This window comes from Salmo trutta, chromosome 12, assembly GCF_901001165.1.
Source record: "Salmo trutta chromosome 12, fSalTru1.1, whole genome shotgun sequence".
Classification (NCBI taxonomy): domain Eukaryota; kingdom Metazoa; phylum Chordata; class Actinopteri; order Salmoniformes; family Salmonidae; genus Salmo; species Salmo trutta.
Window position 1 is genome coordinate 15463300 of NC_042968.1, and position 22502 is coordinate 15485801.

Consider the following 22502-nt stretch of genomic DNA (forward strand, 5'->3'; position numbering starts at 1 on the left):
ATAGGCCAGGCTGGTTCAGATGATCCTGACTATGCCATGGATGGGCCAGGCTGGTTCAGATGATCCTGACTATGTCATGGATGGGCCAGGCTGGTTCAGATGATCCTGACTATGTCATGGATGGGCCAGGCTGGTTTAGATGATCCTGACTATGTCATGGATGGGCCAGGCTGGTTCAGATGATCCTGACTATGTCATGGATGGGCCAGGCTGGTTCAGATGATCCTGACTATGCCATGGATGGGCCAGGCTGGTTCAGATGATCCTGACTATGTCATGGATGGGCCAGGCTGGTTCAGATGATCCTGACTATGTCATGGATGGGCCAGGCTGGTTCAGATGATCCTGACTATGTCATGGATGGTCCAGGCTGGTTCAGATGATCCTGACTATGTCATGGATGGGCCAGGCTGGTTTAGATGATCCTGACTATGTCATGGATGGGCCAGGCTGGTTCAGATGATCCTGACTATGTCATGGATGGGCCAGGCTGGTTCAGATGATCCTGACTATGTCATGGATGGGCCAGGCTGGTTCAGATGATCCTGACTATGTCATGGATGGGCCAGGCTGGTTCAGATGATCCTGACTATGTCATGGATGGGCCAGGCTGGTTCAGATGATCCTGACTATGTCATGGATGGGCCAGGCTGGTTCAGATGATCCTGACTATATCATGGATGGGCCAGGCTGGTTCAGATGATCCTGACTATGTCATGGATGGGCCAGGCTGGTTCAGATGATCCTGACTATGTCATGGATGGGCCAGGCTGGTTCAGATGATCCTGACTATGCCATGGATGGGCCAGGCTGGTTCAGATGATCCTGACTATGCCATGGATGGGCCAGGCTGGTTCAGATGATCCTGACTATGCCATGGATGGGCCAGGCTGGTTCAGATGATCCTGACTATGCCATGGATGGGCCAGGCTGGTTCAGATGATCCTGACTATGCCATGGATGGGCCAGGCTGGTTCAGATGATCCTGACTATGTCATGGATGGGCCAGGCTGGTTCAGATGATCCTGACTATGTCATGGATGGGCCAGGCTGGTTTAGATATTCCTATTAACAGTCCTTTCATAAGTGTTGTACTCCCCTGAAAACGGCCAGGGCAGCACATTCTGAGGCCATGATTCTGATGGAGGTCAGCTAAGCATTTTCATCACTGGGGTAATGGTGTTTCATGTTTATGGAACAGCCCGTGACCACTCCTCAGTGCCCTGCGTGAGAAGAACATCAACTCTCTGCCCTTCTACGTCAACCAACCAACATCCAGCACACACACACACACACACACACACACACACACACACACACACACACACACACACACACACACACACACACACACACACACACACACACACACACACACACACACACACACACACACACACACGCCTAAGTAAAGTCCCTGGTCAAAACAATATAATCCTACTGTTATATTTGCATTAGCTGCCAATCTGAATTTATTGTGACCATCTTAGCTCTCACAGAGTTCACACCAGTCAGACTGTCACAGTGTGTAATTGGTTACAGCGTGCTGCAGGGAGACAGTCTAAAGGGCAATGCACGGGAGAATTTGCATGTTTGATATGTGTGTGTGTGTATGCATGTGAATGTGTGTGTGTGCTTACGTGTGTGTGCTTACGTGTGTTCTTTGATTAATGTGTGTGCATGCACGTGAGTAAAATACGCAATCGATTCCCTTTCTTTCTTATCCTATCCTCTCTGGCAGGTCAGCAGCATGAGAGAATGCTGTTGGGAACAATGTGCAGTATGTGCATATCTCTAGTGTTGTCCCTTCCATTTGCAGGAACAGACATGCACGCACCAGGGTGACCGGGAAGATTTTAATTTACTGGCCATTTGAGAAATTTACCGAACCCATATGAATTGGTTGTGTAACCAATTAGGGTGTCCACCCACTGTGCTCAGAATGAAATAAATCACATTTAGATTATGGTAATTCCACCGAACAGAACATGCAATTCCTGTAATGAAGAAGCCAATAAAATATTTGCCAAAATGCAATTAGTGGGAAACACCATTCTAAACAGTTCACCTGATGAGAGCTGTTCCATATGTGACAGAAATGAAAATCTCTGCTAGAAACGTAGAGGGGAAATCTAATAACAACAACTAGGATGGGTTGTTAATATGACTAGGATTGGTCCTTTGGTTTCTCGACAATGAAAGAAAGTTGATTTGAAAACAGAACAGCTGTCACGCCCTGACCTTAGAGATCCTTTTATGTCTCTATTTGGGTTGGTCAGGGCGTGAGTTGTGCTGGGCATTCTCTGTCCTTTTTTCTATGTTTGGTATTTCTTTGTTTCGGCCGGGTATGGCTCTCAATCAGGGACAGCTGTATATCGTTGTTGCTGATTGGGAGCCATACTTAGGCAGCCTGTTTTCCTTTGGGTTTTGTGGGTGGTTATTTCTGTTTAGTCATTTGTTACCTGACAGAACTGTTTGGCTGTTCGTCTTTTGTTTAGTTGTAAAGTGTTCTCATTTTCCATTAAATTTCATGATGAGCACTAACCACGCTGCGCCTTGGTCTACTCCATTCAACAGCCGTTACAACAGCAGAGAAATGCTGGTTAATGACAGCAGGAAGTCTTTATAAAATAATTGCCTCCATGTTTCTATGGTGGGATTTTGGTGAGGCTACTGTGAAGCAAGGTAAGACATGGCTCATAATATGAAGTAAACCGTTCAGGTTTCAAACTACATATTAAGTATATGTTTTCAAAATTCCTATTGAGCCTCCAGCTCACATTGTAAAGTAGTGGGTGGCGTGTTGATAGACTGCCTACCGTTACGGACACACAAAGACCTGGATTGCAATAAGATGTTTTTCCATTTCCCAGCACATTTAAACCAATCTATTTCCACACACACACACACACACACACACACACACACACACACACACACACACACACACACACACACACACACACACACACACACGCGCACACACACACACTGCTAGGGATGGTGGAACATTCTAATTAAAATCTCACACTGCTAGGTAATCATGCACAGAGGCAGACCTCCAATATCAGACACAAGATATCTATATAACAGCAGAAACAGTGAGCTGTAGGGTCATATCATTACCTCTGTCTTGCACCTGTAGGGAAGACTGGGGCCTGTTGAATGTGCTTGTCTGTCCTTTCAATCATTCCTCCATCGGAAAGGAAAACAGCAGGGTCTGCTGTGACGACAACAGAAAATAAGGGCTACTTGGGCTTGAACTGGGCTTGCATTGCTCGCCCAACCAAGAGAGTGAATTCCTTGAGCAATCCGACAAAGACTGTTCTGTAGAACTAATACTGTAGCGCATGGAGACGTACGATGGGCTGTAGGAATGTATCAGAATAGCAATGAGGTAAGCTACCAGCCTCACACCCAAACACTTACCGCACAACAGTAAGTTAGGATGCCACGTAAAGTTATGTTCCATAAATGACTGGGCTGGCTACATTTCGTGTTCGGCTACCTCAGTTTATGAGCCAATTAGCTAATGGTGGTGCTGGAACTCTGGCCTCCATACTTAACCAGTCCCAGCGTAGTGGGTGTGATGCATGAGAGGCTCCAGAGAGATGCAGAGCAGTGTCAGGTGGAGGTCTATCACTAGGCTGCCCTCTAACTCTTCTCCAACTCTCTTTCTCTCGCTCCCTCTCTCTCCATCACTCTTTCCCTACAACACAGTCTGCTTCAGCCATCCAACTCCAGCACCTAATGTGCTCTCTCTCTCTCTCTCTGATCCTCTCTCTCTCTGCTCCTCTCTCTCTCTGCTCCTCTCTCTCTCGCTCTGTCTGCTCCTCTCTCTCTCGCTCTGTCTGCTCCTCTCTCTCTCGCTCTGTCTGCTCCTCTCTCTCTCGCTCTGTCTGCTCCTCTCTCTCTCGCTCTGTCTGCTCCTCTCTCTCTCTGCTCCTCTCTCTCTCTCTCTCTCTCTGTCTGCTCCTCTCTCTCTCTCTCTCTCTCTGTCTGCTCCTCTCTCTCTCTCTCTCTGGCTGCTCCTCTCTCTCTCTCTCTCTCTCTGTCTGCTCCTCTCTCTCTCTCTCTCTCTGGCTGCTCCTCTCTCTCTCTCTCTGGCTGCTCCTCTCTCTCTCTCTGTCTGCTCCTCTCTCTCTCTCGCTCTCTCTCTCTCTGCCCCTCTCTCCTCTTCACCTCTGCCTGGCCCTCTCTCTTTCTCTGTGACTGGTAGAGGAAGCAGTGTGTCTGAGTGATGGTAGTGCCTAGGCCTCTCTCTCCCCATGTACCACTTGGTCTGGAACACCTGCATCACTTACATGTACTTCACTGTCCCGCTTTATTGATTTTCTTGTGCATACGTAATGTAATCACTTCACCATCCTTTGCATTTATAAATATTAACACACACAGATGGATTCTCACTCTTGCAAAACACAGCTGGTGTACAGCACTGAACTTATCATGTATAATAAACCTGTATATAGAACAGAGTTTCTTTCATTTCCCACAGCCAGAAATGCATCTAACCTATAAATCTTTCAAAGGCTGACAGTTAAAATGTATGCATAATACGATCTCCCCTGTCTGCGTGAACAAATATAGATCTGCCTCATATGTAACGACATGCTGTATATTCTTTGTGTTATAGTCTGTATAGGGAATAGGTGCTGTGAAATCTTCAACAGGAAAACATCCAAACACATGCAGGACATTGACAGAATACCTTGAAAAGTATGCGCACCAAATTCAGGAGAACCATCCAAGCATCCAGTCACCTGAGGTATTACTGAGCTATAACTCCTAGCTCTACCACATACCCCAGGCTATGTTTGGAGTCTACTCTTTGACCTGAATGAGAAGCATTCTGACATTGGCCACCAGGCTGTCTGGCTCCGTGTTTAACGGTTCTGGGGAAACACCGGTGGTGACAACCACTCAGGACAATAAAACAGCAAAACTCCAAATACAGTAGCAGACTTTAATCATTATCACTACACAGAGCCACTCTCCTAGACCTGGAGCGAGGCCAGTCCCAGCCTCATTACAACCCTCCCGTCTCTCCCTGCCTGCCCCAACCCGCCCCCCCGGCCACCACAACTCTAAACACAGTAACCTGGCCTCGTCATCTCTCTTATGGAGAATGTTAAATGACACAATGCCACTGGCTGGGCCTTCTGTTCTGTTCCTGGAAATTCCACCGGACAGCCTTGGGAGCCGGTCCAGCAGTGATTCGATAGATACCCTCGTAATGTAATGTTACAGCTCCATTTAAAACAAGTCAGTGTATCTCTTGGCAGACATCTTGGCCAGCTGTTTCATTAGCGCAGTAGATCAGATCAACCCAGAGAGAAATAATGGAGTGTTTTTATTACGCCAACAACACTGCCAGCCATGCACATATGGCATGTAGCTTTGTTACAGTGGATGGATGGCTGCATGAATTGAATGGATATAGTGTTATTACCATACAGAATGAGTACAGTCCCTGTTGCTTTCAGCACACAATCCAATAGAACACACTTACTATATGCATCTCCATAGCTGTACGCTAACTCACGTGTTGTTGTTCCTGAGTTTGACGTGCCCTCCAGGCTCCAGGATCTGCCCGTTCTTCAGCCAGGTGAGCTGGGGCACAGGGTCGCCCTGCGCCTGGCAGGTGAAGATAGCAGTGGTGCCCACCGGCCGGGAGATGGACTGGGGAGGCTGCACAAACTCTGCTGGGGCTGTGGCAGACGCAGGGGAAAGAGAAAGACAGATAGTGGGCTACTTACTAACTGAATATAAAGTGCCTTGCTACATAGATACAGCAACTTGCTGACAGGGTCTTTCTCATTCCCCATACTATGCTGCACAACAACTATATCTTTTCACCAGTGGTTTGAAAACATAAGCTACCAAGGTATATTGAAAAAGCAGGAAGCTCCCAGCCTTCTAGAGGGAAGGAAAAGAGGAGAGAGGAATAAAGGCATATTATCCTGGGCTTAATCCAGCCTAATCACATTGATCAGAATTAGATCGTGTGTGGGGGGGATTAGCGACAGAGTTTAGCATAGCAATTATTAGCTGAGGATCAGATTATCATCATTGGAACTGAGAAGAAGAAGTTCTAGGAACACAAAAGGGGAGGAGGAGGAGGAAGAGGAAACAGGGAATCTATCCACAAATGCAGACTACCTGTTATAGAACACATAAACGGAGTGAAAGTCAATGCAGTGCAGATACAGTATCTTTCCCCGAATGGTCTTTCAGAATTGCACACTACACAACTACGGACCTTCAGCCTCCCTCCCTCCCTCCCTCCCTCCCTCCCTCCCTAGGAGTCATTCTTTCCCTCCTCTCTTTGAGCTATGAGCCATGCTCCGTTTGCCCTAATTGACACAGAGCTACAGGTAATGCAAATCTCTATTACCTCTTAATTAAACAGTGTTTAGTTTCGCCTCAAATGTGTGATTACGCTCCTCCGGATCCGATCAGAGCTGTTGGTTGGTATTGCTGCTGCTATTTCTGTTGGGGTAATTATCTCCCCTCATTATTCATAGCTGCACGTATTATTAGCCACATCAATATTTTCATTTATGATAGGAGTTATTTTCATAATAACTTCCTAGCGAGTGGGAAGACAATTAGACTGCAATTAGGGATCACCTAGTTGTAATTTGGAACGAGATCATTCCCACAATCAGCAACTATTTTCCCTTCCAATCTCACATCAGCAGGTTTATTTGCCTGTCAGCTATCCTTCTGGTTCTAATCTTTCTATCTCAAATCAAATCAAAGTTTATTTGTCACGTGCACCGAATACAACAGGTGTAGAACTTACAGTGAAATGCTTACTTACAGGCTCTAACCAATAGTGCAAAAAAGGCATTAGGTGAACAATAGGTAGGTAAAGAAATAAAACAACAGTAAAAAGACAGGCTATAAAAGTAGCGAGGCTACGTACAGACACCGGTTAGTCAGGCTTATTGAGGTAGTATGTACATGTAGATATGGTTAAAGTGACTATGCATATAGGATGAACAGAGAGTAGCAGTAGCGTAAAAGAGGGGTTGGCGGGTGGTGGGTGGCGGGACACAATGCAGATAGCCCGGTTAGCCAAGACAGCCCCCCCAACCCCTCTTTTTACACTGCTGCTACTCTCTGTTTATCATATATGCATAGTCACTTTAACTATGCAAATAGTCCGGGTAGCCATTTGATTACCTATTCAGGAATCTTATGGCTTGGGGGTAAAAACTGTTGAGAAGCCTTCTTGTCCTAGACCTGGCACTCCGGTACCGCTTGCCATGCGGTAGTAGAGAGAACAGTCTATGACTGGGGTCTTTGACAATTTTTGACACCGCCTGGTGTAGAGGTCCTGGATGGCAGGCAGCTTAGCCCCAGTGATGTACTGGGCCGTACGCACTACCCTCTGTAGTGCCTTGCGGTCAGAGGCCGAGCAATTGCCGTACCAGGCAGTGATGCAACCAGTCAGGATGCTCTCGATGGTGCAGCTGTAGAACCTTTTGAGGATCTCAGGACCCATGCCAAATCTTTTTAGTTTCTTGAGGGGGAATAGGCTTTGTCGTGCCCTCTTCACGACTGTCTTGGTGTGTTTGGACCATTCTAGTTTGTTGTTGATGTGGACACCAAGGAACTTGAAGCTCTCAACCTGCTCCACTACAGCCCCGTCGATGGGAACGGGGGCGTGCTCGATCCTCCTTTTCCTGTAGTCCACAATCATCTCCTTAAGTCTTGGTCATGTTGAGGGATAGGTTGTTATTCTGGCACAACCCGGCCAGGTCTTTGACCTCCTTCCTATAGGCTGTCTCGTTGTTGTCGGTGATCAGGCCTATCACTGTTGTGTCGTCGGCAAACTTAATGATGGTGTTGGAGTCGTGCCTGGCCATGCAGTCGTGGGTGAACAGGGAGTACAGGAGTGGACTGAGCACGCACCCCTGGGGAGCTCCAATGTTGAGGATCAGCGTGGCAGATGTGTTGCTACCTACCCTCACCACCTGGGGTGTGCCCGTCAGGAAGTCCAGGATCCAGTTGCAGAGGGAGGTGTTTAGTCCCAGGATCCTTAGCTTAGTGATGAGCTTTGAGGGCACTATGATGTTGAACGCTGAGCTGTAGTCAATGAATAGCATTCTCACGTAGGTGTTCCTTTTGTCCAGGTGGGAAAGGGCAGTGTGGAGTGCAATAGAGATTGCATCATCTGTGGATCTGTTTGGGCGGTACACAAATTGGAGTGGGTCTAGGGTTTCTGGGATAATGGTGTTAATGTGAGCCCTTACCAACACTTCAATCTATACTATCTTCCTGTCAACAAACCCTCCCCTTTCCTGTTCTAGTTATTTAGCATCCTCTATCTATACCATCTTCCTGTAAACAAACCCTCCCCTTTCCTGTTCTAGTTATTTAGCATCCTCTATCTATACCATCTTCCTGTAAACAAACCCTCCCCTTTCCTGTTCTAGTTATTTAGCATCCTCTATCTATACCATCTTCCTGTAAACAAACCCTCCCCTTTCCTGTTCTAGTTATTTAGCATCCTCTATCTATACCATCTTCCTGTAAACAAACCCTCCCCTGTCCTGTTCTAGTTATTTAGCATCCTCTATCTATACCATCTTCCTGTAAACAAACCCTCCCCTGTCCTGTTCTAGTTATTTAGCATCCTCTATCTATACCATCTTCCTGTAAACAAACCCTCCCCTGTCCTGTTCTAGTTATTTAGCATCCACTATCTATACCATCTTCCTGTAAACAAACCCTCCCCTGTCCTGTTCTAGTTATTTAGCATCCTCTATCTATACCATCTTCCTGTAAACAAACCCTCCCCTTTCCTGTTCTAGTTATTTAGCATCCTCTATCTATACCATCTTCCTGTAAACAAACCCTCCCCTGTCCTGTTCTAGTTATTTAGCATCCTCTATCTATACCATCTTCCTGTAAACAAACCCTCCCCTGTCCTGTTCTAGTTATTTAGCATCCTCTATCTATCTAATTCTCATCTTAAGAGAAGAGGTGTTATAATGGTTTTCTAATCTCAGCTATCTCCATACTGTATGTCACCCTGTCAGTAAAAGTGGCGGGACCTGAAATTCACACCGTTCTAGGCACTGTGGTATGATGAGGATTAGGTTGGCTCGATCCTCCTGTCCATCTCTCTCTCAAACTCCCTTTTTATCTCTCCATATCTCTCTTTCTCTCTCTCTGTGTCCCTTTTCATCTCTCTCTCTCTCCATCGCTCTCTGTTTGCTCTTTAGAGGCTGTGTGTATGTGAGTAGGGGCTAGAGGGAAGGGCTGGAGGGAGGGGGGGATGGTGGGTCAGGGAGAGTATTGATGTGCAATTCTGGTGTGGGTCTGATCAGCACTCTTTCCCCCATTCCCTCTCTATCTTTCGCTCTCCCGCTTTCAATCCTCTCCTCTCTCTCTCTCTACCCTTCTCTCTTTCCCTCTCCTCCTACTCTCTATTACTCTCTTCCCCCAATCTCTCTTTTTCCATTTCTCTCTCTCTCTCTCTCTCTCTCTCTCTCTCTCTCTCCCCTCACTTTCTCACTCTGAGGTAAATGAAGGGTAGTGCAGTGAGCAGAGGGCCGCTGTGCCAACCATCTGGCCAGGAAGATTACATCAATTCTCTTAAGCAACAGCCTACCTTACTCTGATCAAAACAGCCGGCCGGACGGCGGGAGAGAGTCACATGTATGCTGCTACTCTATACAGTCACTGAGGCCTTATCACCATAACAACCCTCTCATAGCAGACAGTCAGTCAGTCATATGCGCCCCGACTGTGAAATACGTCCAGGAGAACATTGCTGCCGTGTGAATATGAAGCAATGCTTCTTGAAGGCTGTGTCCACAGCAAGGCTTTAGCCTTTTCGTTTCTTATCATAAACACATGTATTGTATATCGCACCAGATCGTTAGCTGAGGGCGCTTACTAGTTTTCACTGATCGATAAAGAAACCATAGACATCGACACATAATCAACAGCATGGCTTTCTTCCAGAGCCTTCTATAGCAGGGCCTTGTCTAACAACGGACAGGAAGATTCAATGAAATATTGACTGGGAGCAGTGTTCCTATTGGCTGGGGCCCAGGGCAGGGTCCTTTGGCTGATAAGCATGTGAAGCACATGCTGAATGCCTCCGGCTTGGTCGGAGGCACTAACCACCTCCAACTGGTAAACAAATTGTAAGAAAATCGGCCAGCGAATGAGACACACACACATTTGTTTTACTAACCTTGTTGGGACCTAAAATTGATTTTCATTCAAAATCACACACATAAACACACCAGTGGAGGCTGGTGGGAGGAGCTATAGGAGGACGGGCTCATTGTAATGGCTGGAATGGAATAAATGGAACGGTATCAAACACATCAAACATATGGAAACAGCATGTTTAACTCCGTCCCATTAATACCATTCCAGCCATTACAATGAGCCCGTCCTCCTATAGATCCTCCCACCAGCCTCCACTGACACACACACACACACACACACACACACACACACACACACACACACACACACACACACACACACACACACTATACTGAGTGGGTGTGTAACTAAAGGCTCACCTTGGACTACCAGACGTCCCTGAGCGGTCCTGCGTACACGGGTCCCTGGTTTGTTGGCAGCGCAGACGTAGATGCCAGAGTGCTGCACCCCAACATCTGTGATCATCAGGTTCCCTGTACCCAGCACCTGGATGCCCTCCACACCAATCGGACGGCCATCTGAGGAGAGAGGAGAAGAGAGGAGGAGAGGAAGGGAGGGGAGGAGAGTGGGGAATAGGACAGGAGATTAAATGAGGGAAGTGATAGAGATAGAGAGGAGAGGAGTGAGAGGAGTGAGATAGCAAATTAGCTGAGTTAGCTTAGAATATAACAAAATACACACTTTAAATATACACAAAAAGGCTATAAAAATACAGAGGGAGATAAATTGTTGATTAAACATACTATAATGTACACAAAAGATTAAACGCTGGAGAAGGAGACACTATTTTAGTTCGCCCCATCCGCTGCAAAACACATTTCACAGTAAATATCAGAGCAGTTCTCACAAGTGTGACAGAGCACGTCTTGTGGGAATCACCATATTCAGTAGAAAGGTGGCAAATGAGGCGAGTGTATTGGGCGAGGGCCAAGGCCACGCCGACACAGCCAGTGATGCAGAGGAACTATGTTGCCATGACTCCATTGTGTGTTAGTGTGTGTGATTGTATGTGTGTGTGTGAGGGGGTCTGTTGTACATCCCCAGCCCCGTCCTCCCCACCCCGCTCTGAGAGGCTAGTGACACACACACACACACACACACACACACGTACATGCACATTCACACGCACACACACCAGTTTGATCTCACGGTTTGACAAAGCCCTCTACTGCCTTAGGCACACCATGCTTTAAACTGGGGAAATGCCGTCTGAGCAGGCAGAGCAACACAGATAAGCTAGGCTGCCACTCCCCTCTGTCCCTCCATCAAATACCCTGTCCTGCTCTCCATCTCTTCCTATTACAATGGCCTTATAATGGGGGTAGGACCAACAAAGACATGGCACAGCCGAAGATATTTCAGTCCCTCTCTAACTTTGTAACATCTGCGTCCTGTGTGTCCCGGCTTAGAGTGTTAAAGGGCTGTGCGGGGGACATGGCCGCTATGCTAAAAGCCTGCAGAGAAAGCAGACCGGCCATCCTCCTCACATCTTCAAACAGACAGCTAGCAGACAGCTAGCCAGCCAGCCAGAGACTGGGGCCATATGGCCTGGCCCAGACCTTGTATAGGAGGGCAACACACGTCTCCTCTGCGAGCACTGTGTGCACCTGAGCAGAACCACAACAAGGAAAGGGAGGGTCATTTGGAAACACTCCACAAACCTGGACCTCTACAAGACACTGCACTGTGGGCTGAAGAGAAACACGAGAAGGGAAAAATATGGACAGTACATCCAGAGTTCACGAGAATGACTTCAAACTAAAATATACAAACCTCAGCCCTTTCTGTGTTCTTGTAGCTGCAGCAAACAGCACCAGCAGTGGGCTGTAGGCTACAGGATTTTCAGTAGAACATAGGAACCTATTATTCCGACATATTTACAATCCAATTGAAACAGCCTGGTCAGCTATGAGTTTCTTATCGACTGTAGTAGAAGCTATGGCTAGTACAGTAGAACTTAAACATGCTCCATGGTACTATTAAGTGCAAGCCTCGGGCTCTCAGCCTGACCCTCCCACTCCCAGCCCCAGTCCAGTGTCATAACTAAAGGGACTCAGCTAGGAGTGGTTAAACAACTGTGACCCATATAATGGCCGTTATGACCGATCTACAATAAGCCTGACTCAAGTCGGGCTAGCTGCTGAGTGAACTGTAAAATCAACAGAGTTGGACACAGTTTACAGTTCCTCCATGGCTACCTCTTATCTCTCCAGACACACTCTCGCTCACAGAAACTTGTTCTCTCTCTCGCTTTCTATCTGTGTGTGTGTGTGTGTGCTGTCTGAATGGATGCAGCTATCTCTATGTCAGTCTGTAATGTAGTTAGTGTCAAAGCAGGCAGAGAGCCAGCAAAAAGTAGCCCAGAGAGCACCAGTGCTGATGAATGAAAAGCTCCAAACAAACTCTGGCATTAAGGAATGACTGATGTGAATCTATTAAATTCATTATCCAGCTTACTCCCTGTAATCTAATACACTGAAACCCAGAGGCGTCATGCCCACAAGGAGACATGCCCCCTCAGATTTTTCCTGTGTTTACATTTTTCAGATGTTAAATGAATAACTTAATTTTTAAGCCCCTGCTTTATCACCATTATTTATAAAAAAGATCTGTTAGCAGTATTTTGCAGAGGGGACATACTGACTATCACCCCCCCATTCTACCCAGATGCACCACAGAGCAAAAATATGCTACGTCAGCGGAGGAGAGAGAGTGTCGAGTGACACACACAGTGTATGATTTGATTTTAACTGCCGGTGATGTGCAGGACTCGCAGGAGGAATGTTTGTAAATGAATTTGATCAAGCTATGTAGCATATTGATTCCTTTTTGATTAATAAATAAAACAAAAAATGTTGTTGTTTCTCTGTAACACTAGTCACCTAGCAATTTTATGAAGTTGGCTTTAGCTAGCCCAGATAGGTTTCCAATCTCCCAACCTCATAATTAGCTACCGAGTCATTTCAGGCTATAAATCAAGATAGAGTAGCTTGCCTAACTATCTCTGCTGGCATGCCTGCAGACAAGATTGCTAGACTTTAGAAAATACTAAAATAGCTTTAATTCTTAGGTTATTGTACTCTATACCGGTGTGGCAGTTGTAGTAAACTTCTAAGGCATAAAAGTTCTTAAAGCTGCAATATGTAACTGACCAAATACCAGGAATACGACTTTCCTGAACTGGATCCTTCGTTCTCACATCCAAGGTGAATTGAACTTATCCCAGAGGCTGCTCCAATACGCCGCCGGTGGAGAGAGGTATTCGGAGTGGACTTCTAGTCCGACTCAGGAGGCGTGCACGCCATCCACCGCTTCTGAGTATATTACTCGCTAATGTTCAGTCTCTGGACTATAAAGTAGACGAGCTCAGGGTGAGGATCTCCTTCCAGAGATACATCAGGGACTGTAACATACTCTGAATCATGGCTCTCTCCGGTTATACTGTCCCCGTTCTTAAAGGTGCCCTGTGCAACTGGGTCCTGGACTTCCAAACGGGCCACCCCCAGATGGTGAAGGTAGGATACAACACCTCCACTTTGCTGATCCTCAACACAGGGGCCCCACAAGGGTGCATGCTCAGCCCCCTCCTGTACTCCCTGTTCACCCATGACTGCGTGACCATGCACACCTCCAACTCAATCATCAAGTTTGCAGACGACACAACAGTAGTAAGCCTGATTACCAACAATGACAAGACAACCTACAGGGAGGAGGTGAGGGCCCTGGCGGAGGGGTGCCAGGAAAATAACCTCTCCCTCAATGTCAACAAAATGAAGGAGCTGATCGTGGACATCAGGAAACAGCAGAGGGAGCATGCTCCTATTCACATTGACAGTGGAGAAGGTAAAAATCTTTAAGTTAGTCGGCGTACACATCACTGACAATCTGAAATGGTCCACCCTCACAGACAGTGTGGTGAAGAAGGCGCAACAGCGCCTCTTCAACCTCAGGAGGCTGAACAAATTTGGCTTGGCCCCTAAGACCCTCACAAACTTTTATAGATGCAAAATTGAGAGCATCCTGTCGGGCTGTATCACTGCCTGGTATGGCAACTGCACCGCCAGCAACCACAGGGCTCTCCAGAGGGTGGTGCGGTCTGCTCAATGCATCACCGAGGGCACACTGCCTGCCTTCCAGGACACCTACAGCACCCGATGTCACAGGAAGGCCAAAAAGACCATTAAGGACATCAACCATCCAAGCCATGGCCTGTTCACCTCACTATCATCCAGAAGGTGAGATCAGTACAGGTGCATCAAAGCTGGGATTGAGAGACTAAAAAACAGCTTCTATCTCAAGGCCATCAGACTATGAAATAGCCATCACTAGCCGGCCACCACTCGGTTACTCAACCCCACACCTTTGAGGCTGCTGCCCTACAGTCTGTACATAGACATGGAATCACTGGTCACTTTAATAATGGAACACTAGTCATTTTATGTTTACATACTGATGTTACATACTGCTTTACTCATTTCATATGTATATACTGGATTCTACTGGATTTTAATCAATGCCACTCCGACATTGCTCGTCCTAATATTTATATATTTCTTAATTCAATTCTTTAATTTTAGATTTGTGTGTATTATTGTGAATTGCTAGATATTACTGCCCTGTTGGAGCTAGGAACACAAGCCTTTCGCTACACCCACAATAACATCTGCTAAATATGTGTATGTGACCAATACAATTTAATTTGATTTTATATATTTTTTTTTTTACATAAAATTAGGCATAATGATTATTGGTCTAGATTGCAGGAAAAAGCTGTTTCAGGTGTTTGAAAAATGCAAAATTCTCAAACTATACCACCCCCTGCATCTTCACATACTCTGTGCCTCCCTCTAAAATAATGGTTGCATGACGCCCCTGCTGAAATCCCATCCTGTCAACATTTAATTACAGCAACATCGTGCAAGGCAATATCCACAATCTGATTATGGCTCCTCTCTGGTTGGGGAGGGGCTGCAATTTACATATTGAACAGCAAATCAGATTGGATAATAGCTTTGAAAAACAAATATCAGATTGCAAAATTTGTAGCGGCAGAGTTTGAGTGATAGCCAAGAGGAACGTGTGAAGTGGAGGGGACTGAATCCTGCCTGGGCTCAACACCTCTAAGCAATCACGGTGGATCTCCCACCGTGTGTCACTTACTCACTTTAGAGGTTCATCTCTACCAGGAGAGTAAAGATTGTGTTTAGCCCCCATAGACTCATATAGGCTGCAATCCCCTGCTTCATGTGTACATAAGATGAATGTTCTATTAGACGTTACATAAAGGAACATACTACACGTATGTACACAATGCAGAGACGAGTTAACCCAGACACACATACATACATGCGCACTTCCGCAAACACACAAACATCAACGCACACGCACGTCCACACGACTGCACGTGCGTACAAAAACACACACAAATACCCACTGGACAGCAGTAGCCTACTTAATCACTGTGCTGTACCACATTAGAAGCAGTCACTGAACACTACTTTTTTCCTCCATTCGTTTATATCAAGGTCAGCAAGATAATGTCTGGTAAATAGGCTTTCAACATTCCAAATCATTTGGAACCATCTGGGAAACAATGGGCTCCGTGCACGCTGTGAAGGCAGCATACCATGACCAATTTCACACACAAAGCCGCTGTATCTTAATGTATCAAAATGTCCCGTTTAACAGAATGTCCTCTTCAATCTCTATATTTTGCCTCTGTGCTTTAAATAAATGTATATATAATTCAGCTTTACTACTGCGGTGACATGTTTTTCTATCAGCTGCAGTAGTGATGTACTTCAAGTTGGGTTTCGGGTGATTGCAAACTAGACAAGCAATCTAACACGGAACCTTATGGAAGATAGAAGGGTTCTATAGCCCTTAAGGCCTGAGAGGCAGTGGGGTTTAACCCCTGTTCAGCACCCTGAAGGCTGCAGCTTTGATTGGATGTAAAAGAGAAAGCGGGGTTTTGGTCTTACCGAGCCTGCTCCATGACACGATGGGGCGGGGATATCCTGTGGCAACACATTCCAAGATGGCCGTCTGGTGAACGGTGAGAGTGAGGTTTTCAGGACCCACGAGGATCATGGGCTCTTTGTAAACAGAAGACTGGGAGACTGGGGGAGAAGAGAGTGACGCAAGCGTGAGCATGCAAGAGCTTTACGGATTGCAACATTTAATTGGATTTCACCGTTCTGCATCATCTTGGCGGTGACGCTGTGTGAGATGATGCATGGCCACATATTTGTGCGGTGGGTGGGTATCCAGGGAGGTGTGTATGTGTGTGCATATATATGTATGTATGTATGTATGTATGAGTATTGAGACCTGAGACGGTGAGGAGAGCCCCGGCACTGTGCTTTACTCCTGCACTGTTGTGGGCCACACAGCAGAACACACCCCCATCCTCCTGACGCAGACCTGTGATCTGCAGGACACCAGTGGGGAGCAGGGTATACCTGACAGAGAGAAGGAATGGGAGGAGGGAGGGAGAGAGAGAGAGAGGGTAGGGAGGGCAGAGGGAGAAAGTGAAAGAGAGAGAGGGAGGGGGGAGAAGAGAGAGATAGAGGGAGAGAAAAAGATAGAGAATCAAGGGAGTAGATCGTTTGCTTGATTAAGTGTGTTTACACATGCAACGTAAACTCAATTTCAAACAGCTAGACAGACACAAGGGACACTGGATTCCAGGGGGTGTTGAGCTGAGCTGAGTGAGGTTTGGCTGGGTAACAGGTAAGTGAAGGTTGTGAAGCTGCTACAGCGAATTTGTTAACAGCCAGAGTTCTGTGTGCAGGTACAGTAGACCTACAGTAGTTGGTAGGCACAGCTGAGGTGATTAACACAGAGGAACCCTACTTTACTGTACCTCTCATCCTTCGTGTCCACGGAGCGGCCATCTTTCTCCCAGCTGATGGCAGGCTCAGGCAGGCCGTGAATCTGGCACTGGAACCGCCCCATGCCCGCCTCCTCCGCACGCACCGACCGCGGCTGGACATGGAACTCCGCCATCGCTGGAGAGAAAGGGGAGATGCAGCGGTCAATTCAATGTTTGAAAACCTACGCAATGTTGTTTTTTTCAGAGCGTCTTTCGTATAGGAACACAGTAAATATTACTGCCATGTACAGTACCAGCGTACTAGTGTCCTAAACTCAGTGGCACAGCAACCCAGTTAATCAACCAATTACCAGGGAGGTATTACCTACAGTTTATTAGTCTTTTTATACCCATTCCCGCACTGGAAGGCAATTAACTTGTTGACAAAAAAAAAGATTTAAAAAAAGTAAATAATGGCTCCATCTTTCAATGGATTGACTCATAATCCAGTGGCTTTATCTAAAGCAACACTGGGCGGCTCTTAACCTTGAGCAGACGCAATGCAATAATATGAACCAAATGAGTAGCCGAGACTGCAGTCTGACCAGGGCAGGGAGCTGCCATGTGACTAGGAAATTACCTGCGTTCTGCTGTGCAGGAAACCCTAGTGATCATTACCCCTAGTTCCAGGGGAAAGCCTGTGCTTGGATAATCTGGCCCTCATCAGTGACACAGTAAATGAGAGGCTCCTAGATAGCATAGCATAGGATATGAGACGAAGCTAACAAACACAGCTGGGCTCAGAGACAGAGAGAGAGAGACAACAGCTCCATGGGTAAAGAGTAAACACTGAACCACTGTAGTGAGTGCTCCATCAGGTGGGGAGAGACATTTATATACATACAATAGGGTTCTGGGGGAGAGTAATGACAGTGTGAGTGGCCAGGCCAGGGCTGCAGATGTACTGTAGTGCTGTGGCCAAACGACAGACAGTCAGCCAGCCAGACAGTCAGCCAGGTCCAGGCAGGCAACTCACTTCCTAAACTAGATAAATTAAGTCCAATTAGCACCCTTACTGTGCCCAGTGATTAACCAGTATGGTCAAATAGAGGAAAGGGGCAAGTGGGAGAGGACAGTGATGTAGTGAAGGAAGGAGCCAGGTAGGAGAGGACAGTGGTGTAGGGGAGGAAGGGGCCAGGTGGATAGAGGACAGTGATGTAGGGGAGGAAGGGGCCAGGTGGGAGAGGACAGTGGTGTAGGGGAGGAAGGGGCCAGGTAGGAGAGGACAGTGGTGTAGGGGAGGAAGGGGCCAGGTAGGAGAGGACAGTGATGTAGGGGAGGAAGGGGCCAGGTGGGAGAGGACAGTGGTGTAGGGGAGGAAGGGGCCAGGTAGGAGAGGACAGTGGTGTAGGGGAGGAAGGGGCCAGGTGGAAAAGAGGACAGTGGTGTAGGGGAGGAAGGGGCCAGGTGGGAGAGGACAGTGGTGTAGGGAAGGAAGGGGCCAGGTGGGAGAGGACAGTGATGTAGGGGAGGAAGGGGCCAGGTGGGAGAGGACAGTGATGTAGGGGAGGAAGGGGCCAGGTGGGAGAGGACAGTGGTGTAGGGGAGGAAGGGGCCAGGTGGGAGAGGACAGTGGTGTAGGGGAGGAAGGGGCCAGGTGGGAGAGGACAGTGGTGTAGGGGAGGAAGGGGCCAGGTGGGAGAGGACAGTGGTGTAGGGGAGGAAGGGGCCAGGTGGGAGAGGACAGTGGTGTAGGGGAGGAAGGGGCCAGGTGGGAGAGGACAGTGGTGTAGGGGAGGAAGGGGCCAGGTGGGAGAGGACAGTGGTGTAGGGAAGGAAGGGGCCAGGTGGGAGAGGACAGTGATGTAGGGGAGGAAGGGGCCAGGTGGGAGAGGACAGTGATGTAGGGGAGGAAGGGGCCAGGTGGGAGAGGACAGTGGTGTAGGGGAGGAAGGGGCCAGGTGGGAGAGGACAGTGGTGTAGGGGAGGAAGGGGCCAGGTGGAAGAGGACAGTGGTGTAGGGGAGGAAGGGGCCAGGTGGGAGAGGACAGGGATTTAGGGGAGGAAGGGGCCAGGTGGATAGAGGACAGTGATGTAGGGGAGGAAGGGGCCAGGTGGAAGAGGACAGTGATGTAGGGGAGGAAGGGGCCAGGTGGATAGAGGACAGTGATGTAGGGGAGGAAGGGGCCAGGTGGGAGAGGACAGTGATGTAGGGGAGGAAGGGGCCAGGTGGAAGAGGACAGTGGTGTAGGGGAGGAAGGGGCCAGGTGGGAGAGGACAGGGATTTAGGGGAGGAAGGGGCCAGGTGGGAGAGGACAGTGGTGTAGGGGAGGAAGGGGCCAGGTGGGAGAGGACAGTGGTGTAGGGGAGGAAGGGGCCAGGTGGGAGAGGACAGTGGTGTAGGGGAGGAAGGGGCCAGGTGGGAGAGGACAGTGGTGTAGGGGAGGAAGGGGCCAGGTGGGAGAGGACAGTGGTGTAGGGGAGGAAGGGGCCAGGTGGGAGAGGACAGTGGTGTAGGGGAGGAAGGGGCCAGGTGGGAGAGGACAGTGATGTAGGGGAGGAAGGGGCCAGGTGGGAGAGGACAGTGATGTAGGGGAGGAAGGGGCCAGGTGGGAGAGGACAGTGATGTAGGGGAGGAAGGGGCCAGGTGGGAGAGGACAGTGGTGTAGGGGAGGAAGGGGCCAGGTGGATAGAGGACAGTGATGTAGGGGAGGAAGGGGCCAGGTGGGAGAGGACAGTGGTGTAGGGGAGGAAGGGGCCAGGTGGGAGAGGACAGTGATGTAGGGAAGGAAGGGGCCAGGTGGGAGAGGACAGTGGTGTAGGGAAGGAAGGGGCCAGGTGGAAGAGGACAGTGATGTAGGGGAGGAAGGGGCCAGGTGGGAGAGGACAGTGATATAGGGGAGGAAGGGGCATTTGAAATAATTCTATAATTTCACAAAATGTAGCCTAGGCTAACAGCAGACTAGGCTAACAGCAGACTAGGCTAACAGCAAACTAGGCTAACAGCAGCAGTGAAAGAGAAGTTTTCTGGTGAGTGCTTTGCATTGATCTGTGTCAGTCTTGTGGACCGCCCCTACGGAGCTGTGAGGGGAACGGCACCTCCGTACCTTCAGGCTCTGATCAGTCCCTACACCCAAACAAGGGCACTGCCTTCATCCACCTCTGGCCTGCTGGCCCCCCTATCTCTGCGGAAGCACAGTTCCCGCTCAGCCCAGTCAAAACTGTTCGCTGCTCTGGCACCCCAATGGTGGAACAAGCTCCCTCACGACGCCAGGACAGCGGAGTCAATCACCACCTTCCGGACACACCTGAAACCCCACCTCTTTAAGGAATACCTGGGATAGGATAAAGTAATCCTTCTACCCCCCCCCCCAAAAAAGATATAGATGCACTATTGTAAAGTGGTTGTTCCACTAGATATCATAAGGTGAATGCACCAATTTGTAAGTCGCTCTGGATAAGAGCGTCTGCTAAATGACGTAAATGTAAATGTAAATGTAGGTTAATCGCTGTTTGAATGGGGGGGAAATAGCATACCATTGTCAGGGCTAAATGAGCTATGATAGTAAAATGCCTTTTCATGGAAAACGCAACCCATAACCCATTGCCCATGAGAGACAACATTAGCTTAAAGATAAAACAATCACTTTGTGCGTTATCAGGACTGTAGACTACATTTACAGTGTGCAACTGTAAACAATGTAACTGTCAAAGCCACATGAGGTCTGAAACAGCAGTAGCTGAATGTGACGTACATAAATTCTAACGTTTGTTGTTTTATTCAATTAAGCATTTCAGACGTAATGTGTGTGACAATGTAACATGGACAATTACATTTAATTTAGACAAATCTTTTTAATTGTTAAAATACGCAACCCAAAAAATCTCAATTTTTTTTTGAAAACTAACTCCATTCACATATCCAGATATTCGATGAACCGTGCTCATCCCTAATGTAGGGTAGACGCTACTCACATGGACATAGGAGAATAGTATGAAAAGTGACGCATATAATGTATAGCCTAGATTGCATCATGTAGGATCCACTCCAATTCCATCTGATTGGATGATTATACAGCGATGCCATATCATATAATGTGGCCTACCGTATAGTGCTTTCAAAGATGCTACAGGGTGAGATTCAACAGCAAAACCTTTGAAGGTCTCCTGTGTCATCACACGCTTCAAAGACCCCAATACAACCTTGCTTAATGGAACTGACAGTCCAGTCTAGCTCACTCCAATTGTTAACACATAACACACACACAGCCACAGTGAATGTGTTGATCTCCATAGGTGTAAATTGACATTTGGGGCGATCTCACTTCATACATGTAAAATAATAGAACAGACTGCAGGTTTATGCTTCAAACAATATAATCTCTGGAAGAGAACATAATCTCTGGAAGAGAACATAATCTCTGGAAGAGAACATAATCTCTGGAAGAGAACATAATCTCTGGCATAATCTCTGGAAGAGAACATAATCTCTGGAAGAGAACATAATCTCTGGAAGAGAACATAATCTCTGGAAGAGAACATAATCTCTGGAAGAGAACATAATCTCTGGAAGAGAACATGGCAGGATCCACAAAAACACTTGCTCAGTTACATCCATAATGTGTTTTTCCACTTTCGCCAGCTGCATTTCACATATCAGCTCCCTGTGGAACAAAGCAGTGATGTGGGCTTGGTGCTGTGATGTGGGGGTGGGGCACGCAACACAAACTCAATTAGAGAGAGGCCTGTCTTTTTCCTCAGCTCTTCCACCATCTTCAAGACAAGTGCACTTATTTAAATGTCGACTGTAATTAACTTGGGCCAAGCAGGACTTATCTGCACACTCTTAGCATGACAAGAGGCCTAGACCCCTTCCTCTGTTCTTTTCCAACTGGTAAATGTATTTAAGCTAAGCTGGAACCCCGCGCGGCTCTACGGATCCTACAGAAAGCTCGCTACGTCCGGAGCGGATCGGCATTCACACAGTCGTTTTGGTAGCGTGTTGTTTTTGTTAGCCCCAATTCCCCGAAAAACAAAGGCGAAGGGAGGGAGTTAGTAAAAAGAGAAATAAGTCCCAACTGAAATGAGGCCTAGAGAGGGACAAACATGTCACATTGATGGCCTTCTGGAAACGTGTAGGACTGAGGAAGAAGATGAAGATGTGCTGAAACGTTGCTGGAGCACTGTAAGCCTGTGCTGCACCGCGTCGTCAATTAACATTCAATAAGTTGCGTTTCAGTCTAAGCTCTAATGAGAAACGCTGCATTCCCTGTCAAGACTTGACCCTAAAGTCTCCAAATGGATGTATAGACACCACCGTTCTGATTAAAACATTTTACCAAGCTCATTTAGAATTCCTCCAACCCTGACTGCTTGCTCTTCAGAGGTTACATACAATAAAGAACAGGAAGAAATAAAGCTTCTGTAAAGCCCTACACATACTTTCAGTAGCCTAATATTTCTTAATTACTACCAGCACTAGAATGCT

At 47.5% G+C, this 22502-nt stretch overlaps 1 protein-coding gene across 1 annotated transcript in view; it reads right to left on the minus strand.

Annotated features, from left to right (window-relative positions):
* The window catches only part of LOC115203005 (immunoglobulin superfamily DCC subclass member 3), a 124855-nt gene that overhangs the window by 17226 nt on the left and 85127 nt on the right, over positions 1–22502 (minus strand). Inside the window, exons 3-7 of the mRNA XM_029767254.1 lie at positions 17066–17210; positions 16531–16661; positions 16182–16319; positions 10560–10718; positions 5546–5711 (exon numbers count right to left, since the gene is read on the minus strand). Coding sequence (XP_029623114.1) covers positions 5546–5711; positions 10560–10718; positions 16182–16319; positions 16531–16661; positions 17066–17210 — 739 coding nt within the window. The remainder of the gene's footprint in view (positions 1–5545; positions 5712–10559; positions 10719–16181; positions 16320–16530; positions 16662–17065; positions 17211–22502) is intronic.